This window comes from Trematomus bernacchii, unplaced genomic scaffold, assembly GCF_902827165.1.
Source record: "Trematomus bernacchii unplaced genomic scaffold, fTreBer1.1, whole genome shotgun sequence".
In the NCBI taxonomy this organism is placed as follows: Eukaryota; Metazoa; Chordata; class Actinopteri; order Perciformes; family Nototheniidae; genus Trematomus; species Trematomus bernacchii.
Genome location: NW_022987564.1, coordinates 15396665 through 15413168, shown reverse-complemented (window position 1 = coordinate 15413168; position 16504 = coordinate 15396665). Strand labels below are relative to the sequence as shown.

General features: G+C 39.2%; 5 gene segments (V, D, J or C); 2 read left to right on the top strand and 3 right to left on the bottom strand.

Annotated features, from left to right (window-relative positions):
- The first annotated feature begins 130 nt into the window (after positions 1–130).
- LOC117477692 lies at positions 131–1564 on the top strand. The segment is given in 2 exon segments: positions 131–287; positions 1085–1564. A coding segment is annotated over 1 exon segment (261 nt).
- A 4157-nt stretch (positions 1565–5721) lies between these two features.
- On the bottom strand, positions 5722–6375 carry LOC117477683. The segment is given in 2 exon segments: positions 5722–6044; positions 6258–6375. Coding segments are annotated over 2 exon segments (360 nt in total).
- A 1540-nt stretch (positions 6376–7915) lies between these two features.
- Positions 7916–8458, bottom strand: LOC117477775. The segment is given in 2 exon segments: positions 7916–8238; positions 8346–8458. Coding segments are annotated over 2 exon segments (414 nt in total).
- A 721-nt stretch (positions 8459–9179) lies between these two features.
- LOC117477774 lies at positions 9180–10894 on the top strand. The segment is given in 3 exon segments: positions 9180–9236; positions 9523–9598; positions 10413–10894. Coding segments are annotated over 3 exon segments (462 nt in total).
- Positions 10895–13288: 2394 nt separating this feature from the next.
- Positions 13289–14223, bottom strand: LOC117477690. The segment is given in 2 exon segments: positions 13289–13902; positions 14116–14223. Coding segments are annotated over 2 exon segments (357 nt in total).
- Between the last annotated feature and the right edge of the window lie 2281 nt (positions 14224–16504).

Here is a 16504-nt window from a genome sequence, read left to right as displayed (position 1 = left end):
AATTGCGTAATTATATGTACTTCATTCAATATGAATATTTTGCTTTTTAAATGTATAACAGCTAACAAAAAAAGATTCAATACTTTTCCATATCTTGTGAATTTGTTTAAAAAAATGTAAGTATTAATTATATAAACTGGGTAAACTGTGGATGTGTTTGGTGAGTTTGTTTGTGTCAAAGTCAGAGAGCCGTGTCTCTCTACAGTGAGAGGTTTTTGTACGGCGGCTCAATGACTTTGTATCACTGTGGTACACGTTCGGTGGAGGAACCAGACTGGATGTTGGAAGTAAGTTTCTGCACAAAAACTAAATATGATGTTGTTAAGAGACGTTTTAATTCTGTGTTAGAGTGTTTGAGAGATAGATTTTGATTATTTTAATTGTAACTTTAAAGTAGTATTAGTATTCACTTTTGTATTTCTCTTCATCATTGAGCAAAGTCGGAGAAGCTTTTCTTGAAATGTCTTTATACATTCCAAACATAATGTCATTTAAACAGCTTGGAATGTGAAATGATGAAACTGCTGTTTTTTCCTTAACTTATTCTTAATTTTCTATCTCGGTTCTCCCTTCTGTTGTCAAATAAATTAAGAATACAGTTTTTAAATACAGATGAACAGAGTAAACGATGGATATTAAAACATGTGTTGAATTATTTTAGACATTATTCTAAAGTTTGTAAACCTGGGTAGTGATTGAGATTCACATTGAGCACAATTGATTACTCCATTTCCTGTATTTGTTCATTTATCCACTAAATGATTTAATAATGGTTTGTAGAGTTCAGGTTTTGGATGATTTGAACAACAACTACTTAAAATATGTCCTAATGTTGTACTTTATTTCCAGTGTAGTCTGACATATTTCAGGTGATTCTGTATGAAGTGTCTCTGTGCTGATTTGCATGAGAGGCTTCTTAAAGGGAAGTGAAACAATGTGTGAGTGAGAGACTGATGGAGCAGAACCAACATCTGACAGAAACTCCTTAAAGGAGAAACACTCTCACCGTAAAGGTGTCCCAGTGTCTTCTGGTTGATTGACAGCTGTGTGCTCCCTGTCCTCTAATCTGATTGGTGTCTCCTAGGTGATGTCCGTCCCACCCTGACGGTGCTGCCCCCCTCCAGAGAAGAGCTGCAGCAGGGGAAGGCCACGCTCATGTGCCTGGCCAACAAGGGCTTCCCCTCAGACTGGAGTCTGGCCTGGAAGGTGGACGGCAGCAGCAGCAGCAGCAGCAGCTGGGAGGAGAGCAGGAGCCCCGGGGTGCTGGAGAAGGACGCCCACTACAGCTGGAGCAGCACCCTGAGGCTCTCTGCAGACCAGTGGAGGAAGGTGGGCTCTGTGACCTGTGAGGCCACCCAGGGCTCCCAGACTCCGCTCTCAGAGACACTGAGGAGAGACCAGTGTTCCCAGTCCTGATCTGACTCACTGGGACTCTGCTTTCTCTCTCACACTGCTCTCAGTCTGCTCTCTGGCTCTCAGGACATGTTTCAACATCAACCTGTTTTTGCTTTGTCGATGGTTTCAACATTTTAAAATAATAAAGATGAATGTGTGTATTTTAAAAGTGGTATGTCTTCTGATTCCCTTTCTCTAAAATATTATATATGTAAGGAACCTCATTCACATTAATTCACAAAAGATTCATCCTAGTTTTATTTGTGTTAATCAAGATTGGTACCAATAACCATAGCATGAACATTTTAATGGTAAACCGCAAAGCTCTCTCTTATCACTAATGTTGAAGTAAATCCATGTGTGATGTTCATGTGTTGTTAAACTTTACCTTGAATATATTCTCAAAATCTGAATCAAAAATATTTCCAGGATTATAAAAAGCAGTAAATCATCTGCATAAAGTTAAATAACATAAATCTAAATTGATATTTTACCTATCTAGATGAAACATTACATACAGTACTACAGTCTCTGTCTTTTTAGCAGAATTTAAACATTGATTTTTCAGTACTTGAATTGAAACTAATATTATACTAAAACAAAGCTCCTATCGTCTTTTCCTAACCACTACTCCATGACGTCTGAGGGAAACGTCACCGGGTTAATGAATAGTGGTTTTCATGGTGGTGTTTTATGATTTATGAACCTGGACAACAGTGAAAAATATATTATTCATTAGGTTGGAATTGAAATATAAACGTAAATTGAAACGTATTGTTGCTCACACGTATTAATACACATGAATCCCAATACGTATGATTGTATGAAAATATTTTTAAGTAAATGCAATTGTATTTATTATAAACTTGTTAGGCCTCAACCTATCACTGTGTATATCACCAATTAAACGTGTTTGATAAAGTTTAAGAAACCTCAACTCAGTAAAGACTGAGAAATGTTGACTTTATTTGATCATTTTACAGTTAAAATGTAACATTCATATTTTGTCTTTTGATTATTATAGTGTTGAACGATCAAAACCAATCCCTTTGGCAAGTTACAATATAACTTGTAAAATGTTTAATAAGCACCGTAACTTTCATGATATTTAGTTCTCGGTCACTGTCGGTTGTTTCCGTGAACGGCCGAATGTTGTGTCCAGGTTAATGTCGCGGCCGCAAGGTATTGTGGGACAACATTTTCTGCTTTCCTTTCCTAAAGGAGTGTTTCCTAATCAAAGGAGTGTTTCATAGCTAAAGGAGGCTATACAGGAAGTTTCAAAGCTCCTTTCCTATCATCTAGAGAATTCCAACGGCTCATGTCATGGCTGCCACTGAGGCACTCCCGGGTCATTTCACTCTGTTAGAAACCTTCCTAAACTAAACTGACAATTCGAATGCAACTTAAGACCTATTCATCAGCTGTGTTCATGCATTATATAAACATAATGACTCATATGTTGCTGTGTCACATCAAAACAGTTTGTATCCAAAGAGACTGAGTTTGTCTCAGGGTCGGATCACTGAGATTTTATAATTTTCTTTTAGGTTTTAAAATATATATATTTTTAGAGTTCTTCCACTTTCTAGAGATAATCTAAATAACTATAAAACCTTAAATACATTTGAGCAAAAAACGTTAAGTATCATTGATATAATAATAATAATAATAATAACTTTATTTGTATAGCACCTTTCATACAGGGGATTGCAGTTCAAAGTGCTTTACATCAGTAAGAAATAAGACATAACATCAGTGTAAAACAAGCAGCAAGAGCAAAGCATAAAGTGGGATAAAATAATGAAACATAAAAACATGGGGAATAAAACATAGAGAAATAGTGCAGTATAATAGTGTAAAGTCAGTAAAATGCTTTGGTAAAGAGATAGGTTTTAAGCTGCCTTTTAAAAATGTCTAACGTATTGGCTTCCCTAATATTGTTGGGTAACGTGTTCCACAGTTTTGGGGCGTAGTTTACAAAGGCTGCATCACCGATCTTCTTATGACTCTTTCTGGTGACCTCTAATAGACCTGCATCTGATGATCGCAGTGTTCTGGCGGGTGTGTAGTTTATTAGAGAGTCAGCAATGTAGCTGTGTCCTTGTCCATTTAGAGCTTTGTATGTGAGGAGAAGCACCTTAAAATCAATTCTAAAAGTTACAGGAAGCCAGTGTAGAGGAGCTAACACAGGACTAATGTGTTCCCTCCTTTTGGTATTAGTTAGTCTAGCTGCAGAGTTTTGAATGAGCTGGAGTCTTTCAATAGTTTTCTTGGGGAGACCAGTGAATAGTGCATTGCAGTAGTCTAGTCGGCTAGATATAAAAGCATGAATTAGCTTCTCTGCATCATTTTGATTTATGAAATGAATACCTTCGCTATGTTTCTGAGATGAAAGAAAGCTATTTTGGTCACTTTGTTTAAATGGGCGTTGAAGTTCAAATCTGAGTCCAGGATGACACAGAGACTTGTCACCTCGGGTTTAATCCAAGTGGTTAAGCTTCCTAGATTATTTGTTAGCGTCTCTCTTTTTGATTTGGGGCCAACAAGTAGGACTTCAGTTTTGTCCTCATTCAATTTAAGAAAGTTATCGTTCATCCATTTGTTTATTGCTGTCAGGCAGTTGGTAATGGAGTTTATGGCTGTCGCATCATTTGGTTCAGCGGATATGTACAATTGTGTATCATCCGCATAGCTGTGGAAATCTATACCATACTCTCTGATGATGTCGCCGAGCGGTAACATATAGAGAGAAAAGAGTAATGGACCTAAACAGCTCCCTTGTGCAACCCCGTAACGGCTTTCATGTTTCTCTGATGTATGGCCTCCTGGACTAATATAGAACATCCTTCCTCTGATATGTGTTTTGATCCAGTTCAACACGCAGCCAGAGAAACCAATAAGCTTTTCAAGTCGATTTATCAGGATGTTGTGATCAATAGTATCAAAAGCTGCACTGAGATCTAATAGGATAAGGATGGAGATTTTATTTGCATCAGAGTTGAGTCTGAGGTCACTAATTACCTTTGTGAGTGCAGTTTCCGTACTGTGGTATCTTCTGAAACCTGACTGAAATACTTCTAAGATGTTGTTTTCGTTAAGATAGGAATTTATTTGGACTGAGACAATTCTTTGCAATATTTCACTGATAAATGGTAGATTTGATATTGGTCTGTGGTTTGCTACTGTGTTGTTATCCAAATTAGGTTTCTTTAATAGAGGCTTTACAACAGCTGTTTTAAAGGCATCAGGGAAGACGCCAGTTTTAAGGGATGTGTTTATAATGTCCAGGACCGCAGATGGGAATACATTGCAATCAGTTGAAAGCTATTTGCGTCCCTTTATGAAGCTGAAGGAGCCTAGGAGCGTCCCAACTGCACGCCTCGGGACCCTGACCAAGCGTCGCTCCTGGACGTTTATGGAATGAGAGTGTGTTGGTTTTAAAGGCATCAGGGAAGATGCCAGTTTTAAGGGCTGTGTTTATAATGTCCAGGACCGGACTGGAGACGCTATCAAACACTCGCTTAAAGAATTTTGTGGGGATAGGATCAATGTCTAAGGTTGTGGAGTTTGCTTCTGAGACAGTTTTACACAGTTCGCTTAGTGTGATGCATGTAAAGTTACTCATGGTTACATTACATACTCTACTGAGATCGGTTTCATCTCCACCTCCACTAGTAATGATACTAGCTCTGATTGAAGTTATTTTGTTCTCAAAAAACAGAGCAAATTCCTCACATTTAGCTGTTGAGGAGGGTGGGGGGGGCAGAGACAGTGTTTAGCAGCTGATCGATAGTGGAGAAAAGGACTCTGGAATTTCTGGCATTTTCTGTGATAATATTGGAAAAATAATCTTTCCTTGCTAGTCGGATAGTTCTGTTATAGGCAGTTAAAGCATCTTTGTAGATATCACAGCAGATAGTGGTTTTTGTATTCCTCCATTTTCTCTCTGCTGCACGACATTTCCTTTTTTTATATGTTATAAGTGTAATGTTTTCTGGACTTTTTGAAACATGAAAAGTACAAATTAAGCATTCACTAAATACTTCTAAATGAATCTATATTAATATATTTATTATCGGTTCAAATGTTAATTCGAATATAAAGTTGTAAGGGACGACATTAAAGAGTGGTAATTAAAGCTTTTAGCAAACTTATAATTACTCACAAACAACAACAAAAAATTACCTTAATAATAGCAATTGTTTGCATGCTGAAAGTGTTATTTTGTTATTAGTTTAAAATTGTATCTTAATCAAAGATATATTTTTTCCCTTTTTTCTATGCAGCTGTTCATTCAGATCACTTCCTCTTTATTTGAGGAGGTTTTTGTACGACGTTGTATCACTGTGTGAACGGCAAGCTGCTACCCTGCTGACAATAATAATCTCCTGCATCTACAGTCTGAACTCCAGTGACGGTCAGAGTGAAGACAGTCCCAGATCCACTTCCACTGAAACGATTTGAAACTCCAGATTGAAGATTTGTAGCAGAATAAACCAAGAGTTTCGGAGCTTCTCCAGGTTTCTGAAGGTACCAGTGAAGGTATGAACTAACACTTGTACTGGCTCTACATTTGATGGAAATAGTCTGTCCTGGAACAACAGACAGAGATCCAGGAGACTGAGTCAGGAGGATTTCTCCTGATGAATCTGGAAAACATGAAAACAGCAGAAGGGTTATTGAGACAAACAGCGTGGAGAAAGATGATCAACATCCAAACAGAAGAGCATCCTCTCTTTAACATGGAGAACAGATGGAAGAAGGTGCATGCTGCTTGTCTCAGTGCTTCTCCATCATAGCAGATCATCATGTTGGGGAACCTGGTTGCATCCTGAAGCAAAGTTTTCAGAAGAGAGTCTCACCCTGAACAAGGAGCCCCAGGGTGGCCAGCAGTAGAGTCAGTGACATCATCATTGTGCTGCCGGCGTGTCAGTGGCTCTGAAAGGTCTGGACAGCCGCTGATCACCTCTGGCCTCTTAACGTCTGGGAGCAGAGAGGCAGGACACATATGCAAACACACAGAGTCAGTGAAGTGTAGCTGTCCTCAAACAGCATGGTGTTCCCCCTCAGTGCTGACAGCATTCACTGTTTCATGTTTCACTACATAATGGGCTCTCAAAGATTACTATGTCGTACACAAGTTCATTTGGTTCACACAAAGCAGCAAGTTGAGCCTGTTGGTGAGAAGATTTTAAAGTGTAGAAATATATGTTGTTTAACACACGTGAAAGAAAAAAAGGTTATTGATACAGATTGTTAAAAGGTTTCACACCAGAATACAAATTCAGCGTTGCAAGTTTTCTTATACAGTAGCTACTTTAATTTACATGATTCATTTTGACAAAAATGTAAAGTCCGATGTCGGCAATTTATCCTTATTGTAAATCCAAAAAGAGAGTGGCATTAGACAGAATACTTTCTTTAATGGCTGATCACATTATGGTCATTAAGATGAAACAAGGCAGTTTTATATGATGTAAAAATGAATATCATTGGTGGGGAATATAATTGTATGATGAATATACTCAGAGAAGATACCTGAGATGCTGATGCTTTTCTTTCATCTCCATAAAGTTGTATTATTCAAATTCTCAGATGCTCCTTTTTCCTCATCTGTTCATACTGTCTGAAATAGGGCTAACACTTTAGATCAGACATTGACTGTTGAGCAGCATGAAGTGTTGGATTCACATCTGTTGTTTACCGTTTACATTATTTGTTAAGTTGAATCCCAATGTGCTTCAAGCTAAGCTGGAGATGATCATTTACAGATTTATTTGTCCATTTAAACTGTGTAACTCCATTTCTTCTTTACTTTCACAGCCATCACTCACTGAAATGTCCAAAGGACTGTTAAATGAACTTTGACCGGCTCTTTGAAAAGATCTCATGTAACAGCTTGATTTGTATTCATGGCTCCACATTAAATAAAGAGTCCAGTTTAAGATACTTGTGATCCCTTTTAGAGCTCTGCATGGTCAGACAGCCTCCTTTATCTCTGACCTTCTACAGGGCTGTATCACTAGGAGGTCAGGAACGTCTCATGATCAGGGCTGGCTGGATTTACCTCACTTCAGACTTTAAAGTGAAGGTGACATTTGATTTGAAGTCGGGACTTTTGATCTTTGGGAGTCACTCCAGTTAGACAGAAGTGAACACTGTTCAAAAAAGAAGCTGAGGACCCATGAGTTTAGTGTGGCTATTTTTGAGTATTTTACTATGGTGTGTATGAGTTCATTCACTTAATATATTATTAGAAATATTTCAGAAGTCTTTGCTTGAAAAAGTGACACGCTTAATGGAGGTGTGTGTGTGTGTGTGTGTGTGTGTGTGTGTGTGTGTGTGTGTGTGTGTGTGTGTGTGTGTGTGTGTGTGTGTGTGTGTGTGTGTGTGTGTGTGTGTGTGTGTGTGTGTGTGTGTCCTCAGTGAAGTATATCAGTCCCTGCAGTAGCTTCCAGCTGCAGCAGTCAGTTCAGTTCCTGTTCAGTCTGACTGAGGGAGGTTTTTGTACGACACGTTTTCACTGTGTGAACACCCACTGACTGTTGGGGTAATGGGTACTCTGACAGTAGTAAACTGCTGCATCATCAGTCTGGACTCCACTGATGGTCAGAGTGAAGTCAGAGTTTGATCCACTGCCTGTAAAACGGTTTGAAATCCCTGATGCTCGAGTGCTAGCACGGTAAATGAGCAGTTTAGGAGTTGCTCCATCTCTCTGTTGGTACCAGGCTAAATAGTCCCCATTATAAACCCTCTGACTGGTCCTACATGTGATGGAGACGGAGCGTCCCGGAGCAGAGCTCACTGCTCCAGACTGAGTCACTGTGACCTGGCCTCTGGACTCTGAGGATACAGAGACAAAGACATAAAGCAGCGTCATGGTTTTGTCCGCTTCATTTCAGAGGGACGGATGTTCACAGAGGAGAGGAGTTTGATTCTCTGGACTTTACCTGTGAAGCAGCAGCAGAGGAGAGTCCAGATGAGGACGCAGATCAAAGTGATGTTTTTGATGAGGAGGATTTCTGTGGCTTCTGTTGTCATGAAGGACAGCTGTCAGTCATCCAGTGTTCAACTCTCAGGACTATAAGGTCTCCCGGAGCACTGGAGCATGGTGCTGCTGATGCAAAGTGTCTCTCTATGGAAATGCTCTGACTGACTCCAACAGGGACCTGGATTACTCTGATGATGCTGTTTATCAATGGATCCATCCCTCTGTCAGAGGATTGATCTGGAATGGGTCAGCACTCACTTGTATGAGGCTCTAAGTTCAATGGACACATTTTCTTGCAGTTAATTTAATTAAAAAGCTCAAATTAATAACCCCAAATAATCAATCCCACCTAGGAAAAACAAAATTGAGATTTATTATTGATCCTGATGGAAAAACAAACTTGTATTCATGGTAATGATTCACATTTGGAAGTATAACATGTAGAGATTTTATTAGACATTTATTGTTTTATTTAAGTGTTCAATTACTTTGCTTGCTGATGTTTAAAAGTTGATAAAATCGTGAAACTAAACATATTTTGTGAACAATCCGTTTTTCAAAAGAAGAATCTTCATTTTAAAACTGAAGAGATGAGTAAATATTTGTTGTAAATGTTTAAAAGGTTCACTAAAGAAACAGTAGATACTTTTCCATAGTGTGTGAATCTGTTTCAAACATTATAAGCAGTTATTATATAAACTGGGTAAACTGTGGATGTGTTTGGTGAGTTTGTTTGTGTCAAAGTCAGAGAGCCGTGTCTCTCTACAGTGAGAGGTTTTTGTACGGCGGCTCAATGACTTTGTATCACTGTGGTACACGTTCGGTGGAGGAACCAGACTGGATGTTGGAAGTAAGTCAAATGTTAATTTATAAGAGCCATTTCTCTTTTGTTGTATTCAGCATACTAGGATAAGTGGTTGCCTCTCCATGTCATTGTATAAATTCTTCTCAAATATTTTGCACTAAGAGGCTAACTTTACTCCAGCAAAAGACGTTTAAATGTTTTCATGAGAGTTAAACATTGAACAGAGAATAAATCATTATTTCCACCTTTAATGGTGAAGTAGCATCTTGAGGGCTGGTAGGTTTAGTTCAGTGTGTCAGAGTCAGAGAGCCGTGTCTCTCTACAGTGAGAGGTTTTTGTACGGCGGCTCAATGACTTTGTATCACTGTGGTTGACTTTTGGTGGAGGAACCAGACTGGATGTTGGAAGTAAGTTTCTGCACAAAAACTAAATATGATGTTGTTAAGAGACGTTTTAATTCTGTGTTGGAATGTTTGAGAGATAGATTTTTATAATTTTTATTGTAATGTTTAGATAGTATTAATATTCATGTTTTTATTTCTCTTCATCATTGAGCAAAGTCGGAGCAGCTTTTCTTGAAATGTCTTTATACATTCCCAACAAACTGTCATTTAAACAGCTTCAAATGTGAAAGGATAAAACTGCAAATGTTAAAAATAATTTTTCCTTTAACTTATTTTGAATTTTCTATCTCGGTTCTCCCTTCTGTTTTTGAATAAATTAAGAATACAGTTTTTAAATACAGATGAACAGAGTAAAGATATCGACGGATATTAAAAATGTGCTCAATTCTTTCAGACATTATTTTAAAGTTTGTAAAACTGGGTAGTGATTGAGATTCACATTGAGCACAATTGATTGCTCCATTTCCTGTATTTGTTCATTTATCCACTAAATAATTTAATAATGGTTTGTAGAGTTCAGGTTTTGGATGATTTGAACAACAACTACTTAAAATATGTCCTAATGTTGTACTTTATTTCCAGTGTAGTCTGACATATTTCAGGTGATTCTGTATGAAGTGTCTCTGTGCTGATTAGCATGAGAGGCTTCTTAAAGGGAAGTGAAACAATGTGTGAGTGAGAGACTGATGGAGCAGAACCAACATCTGACAGAAACTCCTTAAAGGAGAAACACTCTCACAGTAAAGGTGTCCCAGTGTCTTCTGGTTGATTGACAGCTGTGTGCTCCCTGTTCTCTAATCTGATTGGTGTCTCCTAGGTGATGTCCGTCCCACCCTGACGGTGCTGCCCCCCTCCAGAGAAGAGCTGCAGCAGGGGAAGGCCACGCTCATGTGCCTGGCCAACAAGGGCTTCCCCTCAGACTGGAGTCTGGCCTGGAAGGTGGACGGCAGCAGCAGCAGCAGCAGCTGGGAGGAGAGCAGGAGCCCCGGGGTGCTGGAGAAGGACGCCCACTACAGCTGGAGCAGCACCCTGAGGCTCTCTGCAGACCAGTGGAGGAAGGTGGGCTCTGTGACCTGTGAGGCCACCCAGGGCTCCCAGACTCCGCTCTCAGAGACACTGAGGAGAGACCAGTGTTCCCAGTCCTGAGCTGACTCACTGGGACTCTGCTTCCTCTCTCACACTGCTCTCAGTCTGCTCTCTGGCTCTCAGGACATGTTTCAACATCAACCTGTTTTTGCTTGTGTCGATGGTTTCAACATTTTAAAACAATAAAGATCAATGTGTGTATTATAAAAGTGACATGTCTTCTGATTCCCTTTCTCTGAGATATATTATATAAAAGGAACCTTATTCACATTAATTCACAAAAGCCACAACATTCATAATGATACATTTGTTCCAGATACTTGTTAATAATTGCTAGACTGTTGATGTACTTCTGCATTCATTTTGGTTCTATCTATGTTATGAATTAGTTCCAATAACCTTAGTAGGAACATTTCAATGGTAAACCACAAAGCTCTTATAACTGATGTTTAATTTATTCTCTATGTTATGTTCATATGTTGTTAAATGTTACCCTGACTTAATTCTGGACATCTGACTCAATAAGAATAAGAAATTCAGGATAAGAAATAAAAAGCAGGGTATCATCTGCATAAAGTTATACAACTTGAATCTAAATTGAGATGACCTTAAAGGTCCCTTATTATACTCCTTTCCAACAATATATTATAGGTCTCAGATATTTGCAAACCATGTCTCTGAAGTGTTTGGCTCTAAAAACCACTGAGATCATGCATGGTATAATGCAGTAAACCCCTCTGTTTCAGCCCTGTGTTTGGTTTGAAACACACAGAGGTGCTCTAGGAGGAGAATCAGGTGATAAGGTGGGCGGGTGTTACCTTGGTTATTGGCTAATGGTTGCACAGCCCAAAAAAACATTGTGACATCACAAAGTGGCCAAAATCTGATCAGCTCATTTTCAGACAGGTTTTTATATAGATGGATCAGGACCAAAAGAGACAGATCATTTTGTCCTGAAACTTTCATAATCTCTTTACACAGAGGGGACACATATTTATGTATAAAATATATGGAAAAGTGGATTTTGCATAATAGGTGACCTTTAAATCTTATTTAATGGACTCATTACAACTCAACCTAAAATGTTGATACACCAGTCTCTTTCCTCTTGCAGTTTGTTCTGTTAGCAGAATCAATACATCTAAGGATTTTTCGCTGATTGAATTCAAACTGATATTTGACTAAAACAAAGACCTACTCGTGGCTGTGCCTGTCGCTGTGGTCCTGAGTCGTGGTCCTGAGTCGTGAATCCTGAGTCCTGGATCCTGAGTCCTGGATCCTGAATATTGGACCCTGAGTCTTGGATCCTGAGTCGTGATCCTGAGTCGTGGTCCTGAGTCGTGGATCCTGAGTCGTGTATCCTGAGTCGTGTACCCTGATTCCTGGATCCTAAGTCCTGGATCCTGAGTCATGGATCCTGATTCATGGACTTCATCTTCAAGTCAAGGTAAGACCAGCACATTGTATTGAAAATGGGATCTTACTAAGAGAGAACAATCCAATATTTAAATGATAAAATTACATTTGTTGGGTATCCTTTTGTTGAACTTGTCTGTTTAAAATTAATCAAAGCATCAGACTAAAAAAGCTTTTGAAAATAATATTACATTTTGATTTAGGTCAAAATATAATATTTGTAAACCTGAAGAGTCAGTGCCAGTGCCTCACCAGCCATGAACCTCACTGCACGTCACTGCAGAAGCTTATAAACAGATCTAACTTTTTTGTGCCCCACCACTTTTGTAAATATAAAAACGCCACTGCACGTAAGCAATAAGCATGACAGTCATATGTCTATCTCTCTAGAGCAGGGGTGTCAAACTCAATTTCATCGCGGGCCACATTAGTATTATGGTTGCTCTCAAAGGGCCGGTTGTAACTATATAAATATATAATATCTATATAAAATAAAGTATTATATTACATTATTCCCTCTGAATTGGATTATTATCGGATTGGGTAATAACTTAGTAAATAGCTACGTCTGAAAGCAGAAGTCCAGGGCAAATAATTGCAAGTCCCTTCAGTGCGCAATTCACAAAACGAGATGCATTGTGGGACATGTAGTTTATGGGCAACCTGCTTCTGTAAAGTGGCATGTAACCGTATAATAAACGTATTATATTCTTTGCAAGCTCTTGCAGGGCCACATGAAGTCGCGGGCCGGATTTGGCCCCCGGGCCTTGAGTTCGACACCCCTGCTCTAGAGGCTGAATCAGCATGTTAATCGTTGTCACATAGCTATCATATACCCTAAAACAGTGTGTCCTGACGCTCTTCTAGGTAATCATACATCCTGTTACGTACACAGCTAGGTAGGGCCTTTGTTATCATGTGCTACTCTGATATTGGAAGAGTACATTCAGTATTTTCCCAACATGCTCTTAACCTTTTTTTAATTTATATTACCATATTTTATTCAATATGCTCCTTAGATAACTTTTTATTTTATTTGTTTTATTATTTTCTCCTTATAGCATTGTGAAGCACCTTGAGATGACGATGTTTTTAAAGTGTGCTATATAAATGAAATGTTATTAATATTATTATTGTTAAATGACTTTAGAAAGCAAACATAAAAAGTAGGAATGTAGCATTCACTCAATATTTATACAAAATCTACATTAGTTTATGAAATATGTGCTATAATGTCACTTGGGGTTCACAGTTAATAGGGCCAACGTTTTAGAGTGGTTATTAAAGCTGTTAGCAAACCTTTTGGTACTCACAAATCACAAAGAAATTGTAAAACTATTTTTAACTGAAATATTCCAATCTTTTGAATGCTGAAAGTGCTGTTGTGGTATTACATTAAAAAATGTTAGTTAATTAATCTTATTGTTATTTTCTTTTCTGTGCAGCTGTTCATTCAGATCACTTCCTCTTTATTTGAGGAGGTTTTTGTACGACGTTGTATCACTGTGTGAACGGGAAGTTGTTACAATGCTGACAATAATAATCTCCTGCATCTACAGTCTGAACTCCAGTGACGGTCAGAGTGTAGACAGTCCCAGATCCACTTCCACTGAAACGATTTGAAACTCCAGATTGAAGATTTGTAGCATGATAAACCAAGAGTTTAGGAGCTTCCCCAGGTTTCTGAAGGTACCAGTGAAGGTGACTAACACTTGTACTGGCTGTACATTTGATAGAAAGAGTCTGTCCTGGAACAACAGACAGAGATCCAGGAGACTGAGTCAGGAGGATTTCTCCTGATGAATCTGGAAAACATGAAAACAGCAGAAGGGTTATTGAGACAAACAGCGTGGAGAAAGATGATCAACATCCAAACAGAGGAGCATCCTCTCTTTAACATGGAGAACAGATGGAAGAAGGTACATGCTGCTTGTCTCAGTGCTTCTCCATCATAGCAGATCATCATGTTGGGGAACCTGGTTGCATCCTGAAGCAAAGTTTTCAGAAGAGAGTCTCACCCTGAACAAGGAGCCCCAGGGTGGCCAGCAGTAGAGTCAGTGACATCATCATTGTGCTGCCGGTGTGTCAGTGGCTCTGAAAGGTCTGGACAGCCGCTGATCACCTCTGGCCTCTTAACGTCTGGGAGCAGAGAGGCAGGACACATATGCAAACACACAGAGTCAGTGAAGTGTAGCTGTCCTCAAACAGCATGGTGTTCCCCCTCAGTGCTGACAGCATTCACTGTTTCATGTTTCACTACATAATGGGCTCTCAAAGATTACTATGTCGTACACAAGTTCATTTGGTTCACACAAAGCAGCAAGTTGAGCCTGTTGGTGAGAAGATTTTAAAGTGTAGAAATATATGTTGTTTAACACACGTGAAAGAAAAAAAGGTTGTTGATACAGATTGTTAAAAGGTTTCACACCAGAATACAAATTCAGCGTTGCAAGTTTTCTTATACAGTAGCTACTTTAATTTACATGATTCATTTTGACAAAAATGTAAAGTCCGATGTCGGCAATTCATCCTTTTTGTAAATCTAAAAGGAGAGTGGCATGAGACAGAATACTTTCTTTAATGGCTGATCACATTTACATATTTATTTGTCCATTTAAACTGTGTAACTCTATTTCTTCTTTACTTTCACAGCCATCACTCACTGAAATGTCCAAAGGACTGTTAAATGAACTTTGACCGCCCGTTACGGCTGCCGCCTTCCTGGTCGTCTTAACTGGGTGTTTCTCAATCGCGAGTACGCTTGCTTGGTAGCACATGTCTGCTGAGCATCTTGCTTCAGAAGCGAGGCAAGAATACTTGCTGGCATTCGGAAAACGAAGAGTGGAACAGGCTAGCAAGTGTGCAGGTGTGCGTCATGGCCCCGTCTTACATTTTCCGCCACAGATTTGGGGAAATTGGTCCGTGCGCAAAGCATTGTGGGGGTGCCCCCGAAGATTGTGATTGGAGCACGCCGGCCCGACGCACTCCAATCGCAGCGCACAGCCGGCGCATACCTGCTGGAGATGACTTCAAAGCCTGTGGGTGTTTCTCAATCGCGAGTAAAGCTGCTTCAGAGCCACTATTTCAAGCATACTACGTCATCGAGTGCCGCCGAAGTACTGTTCCAATCTCCAGCATACTTGGAAATCTACCGAGCCCGGCGTACTCCGTTTGGAGAAATATCGAGGCTGCACATGAGTAGACTCCGCGGTCTTAAAATCCCCACAATGCTTTGCGCATGGACCAATTTCCTCAAATCTGTGGCGGAAGATGTAAGGCGGGGCCTCTCATATGACGCACACCTGCACACTTGCTAGCCTTCGTTTTCCGAATGCCAGGAAGTATTCTTGACTCCTTCTGAAGCAAGATGCTCGGCAGACATGTGCTACCAAGCAAGCGTACTCGCGATTGAGAAACACCCTGTGACTGACGATCACTCCGGAGGCTCTGTTGTGTGAACAGACGCCTCTCGCTACTTGCTCTTCGTTTGTGTATAAATCTGTTTGCAGTGGTTAACTTGTTTGGTCTGTGTTCAGTAGTGTTGTTATGATTAGATGTGACTAGAGTAGCTTAGCCTTTACGTTGAGTGTAGTTATTTAGCTTAGCTGTGTTTTCTTACAGCCTCCTTTTCATTAGTTTGTACCACTGTGATAGTGAGGGTTATTTTGTTTATTATGTATATTCCTTTGTATTTAAGTAGGCTCACTTATTAGAGTCCTCCCTTTGTTGGTTATCCATTTAAATCGGCGCCCTGTAGGCCTTTTTGTTTGCTCCTGGCTGCTTGTCTGCCATTTTGTTCTTTTGTTATAAACTCCCTTATAATTATACCAATTCCAACTGGTGTGTGTTGTTTCCCTCTACCCCTAGAGGGGGACGTAACACCGCCTCTTTGAAAAGATCTCATGTAACAGCTTGATTTGTATTCATGGCTCCACATTAAATAAAGAATCCAGTTTAAGATACTTGTGATCCCTTTTAGAGCTCTGCATGGTCAGACAGCCTGCTTTATCTCTGATCTTCTACAGGGCTGTATCACTAGGATGTTTCAACATTTTAAAATAATAAAGATGAATGTGTGTATTTTAAAAGTGGTACGTCTTCTGATTCCCTTTCTCTAAAATATTATATATGTAAGGAACCTCATTCACATTATTTCACAAAAGATTCATCCTAGTTTTATTTTTGTTAATCAAGATTGATACCAATAACCATAGCATGAACACTTTAATGGTAAACCGCAAAGCTCTCTCTTATCACTAATGTTAAAGTAAATCCATGTGTGATGTTCATGTGTTGTTAAACTTTACCTTGAATATATTCTCAAAATCTGAATCAAAAATATTTCCAGGGTTATAAAAAGCAGTAAATCATCTGCATAAAGTTAAATAACATGAATCTAAATTGATA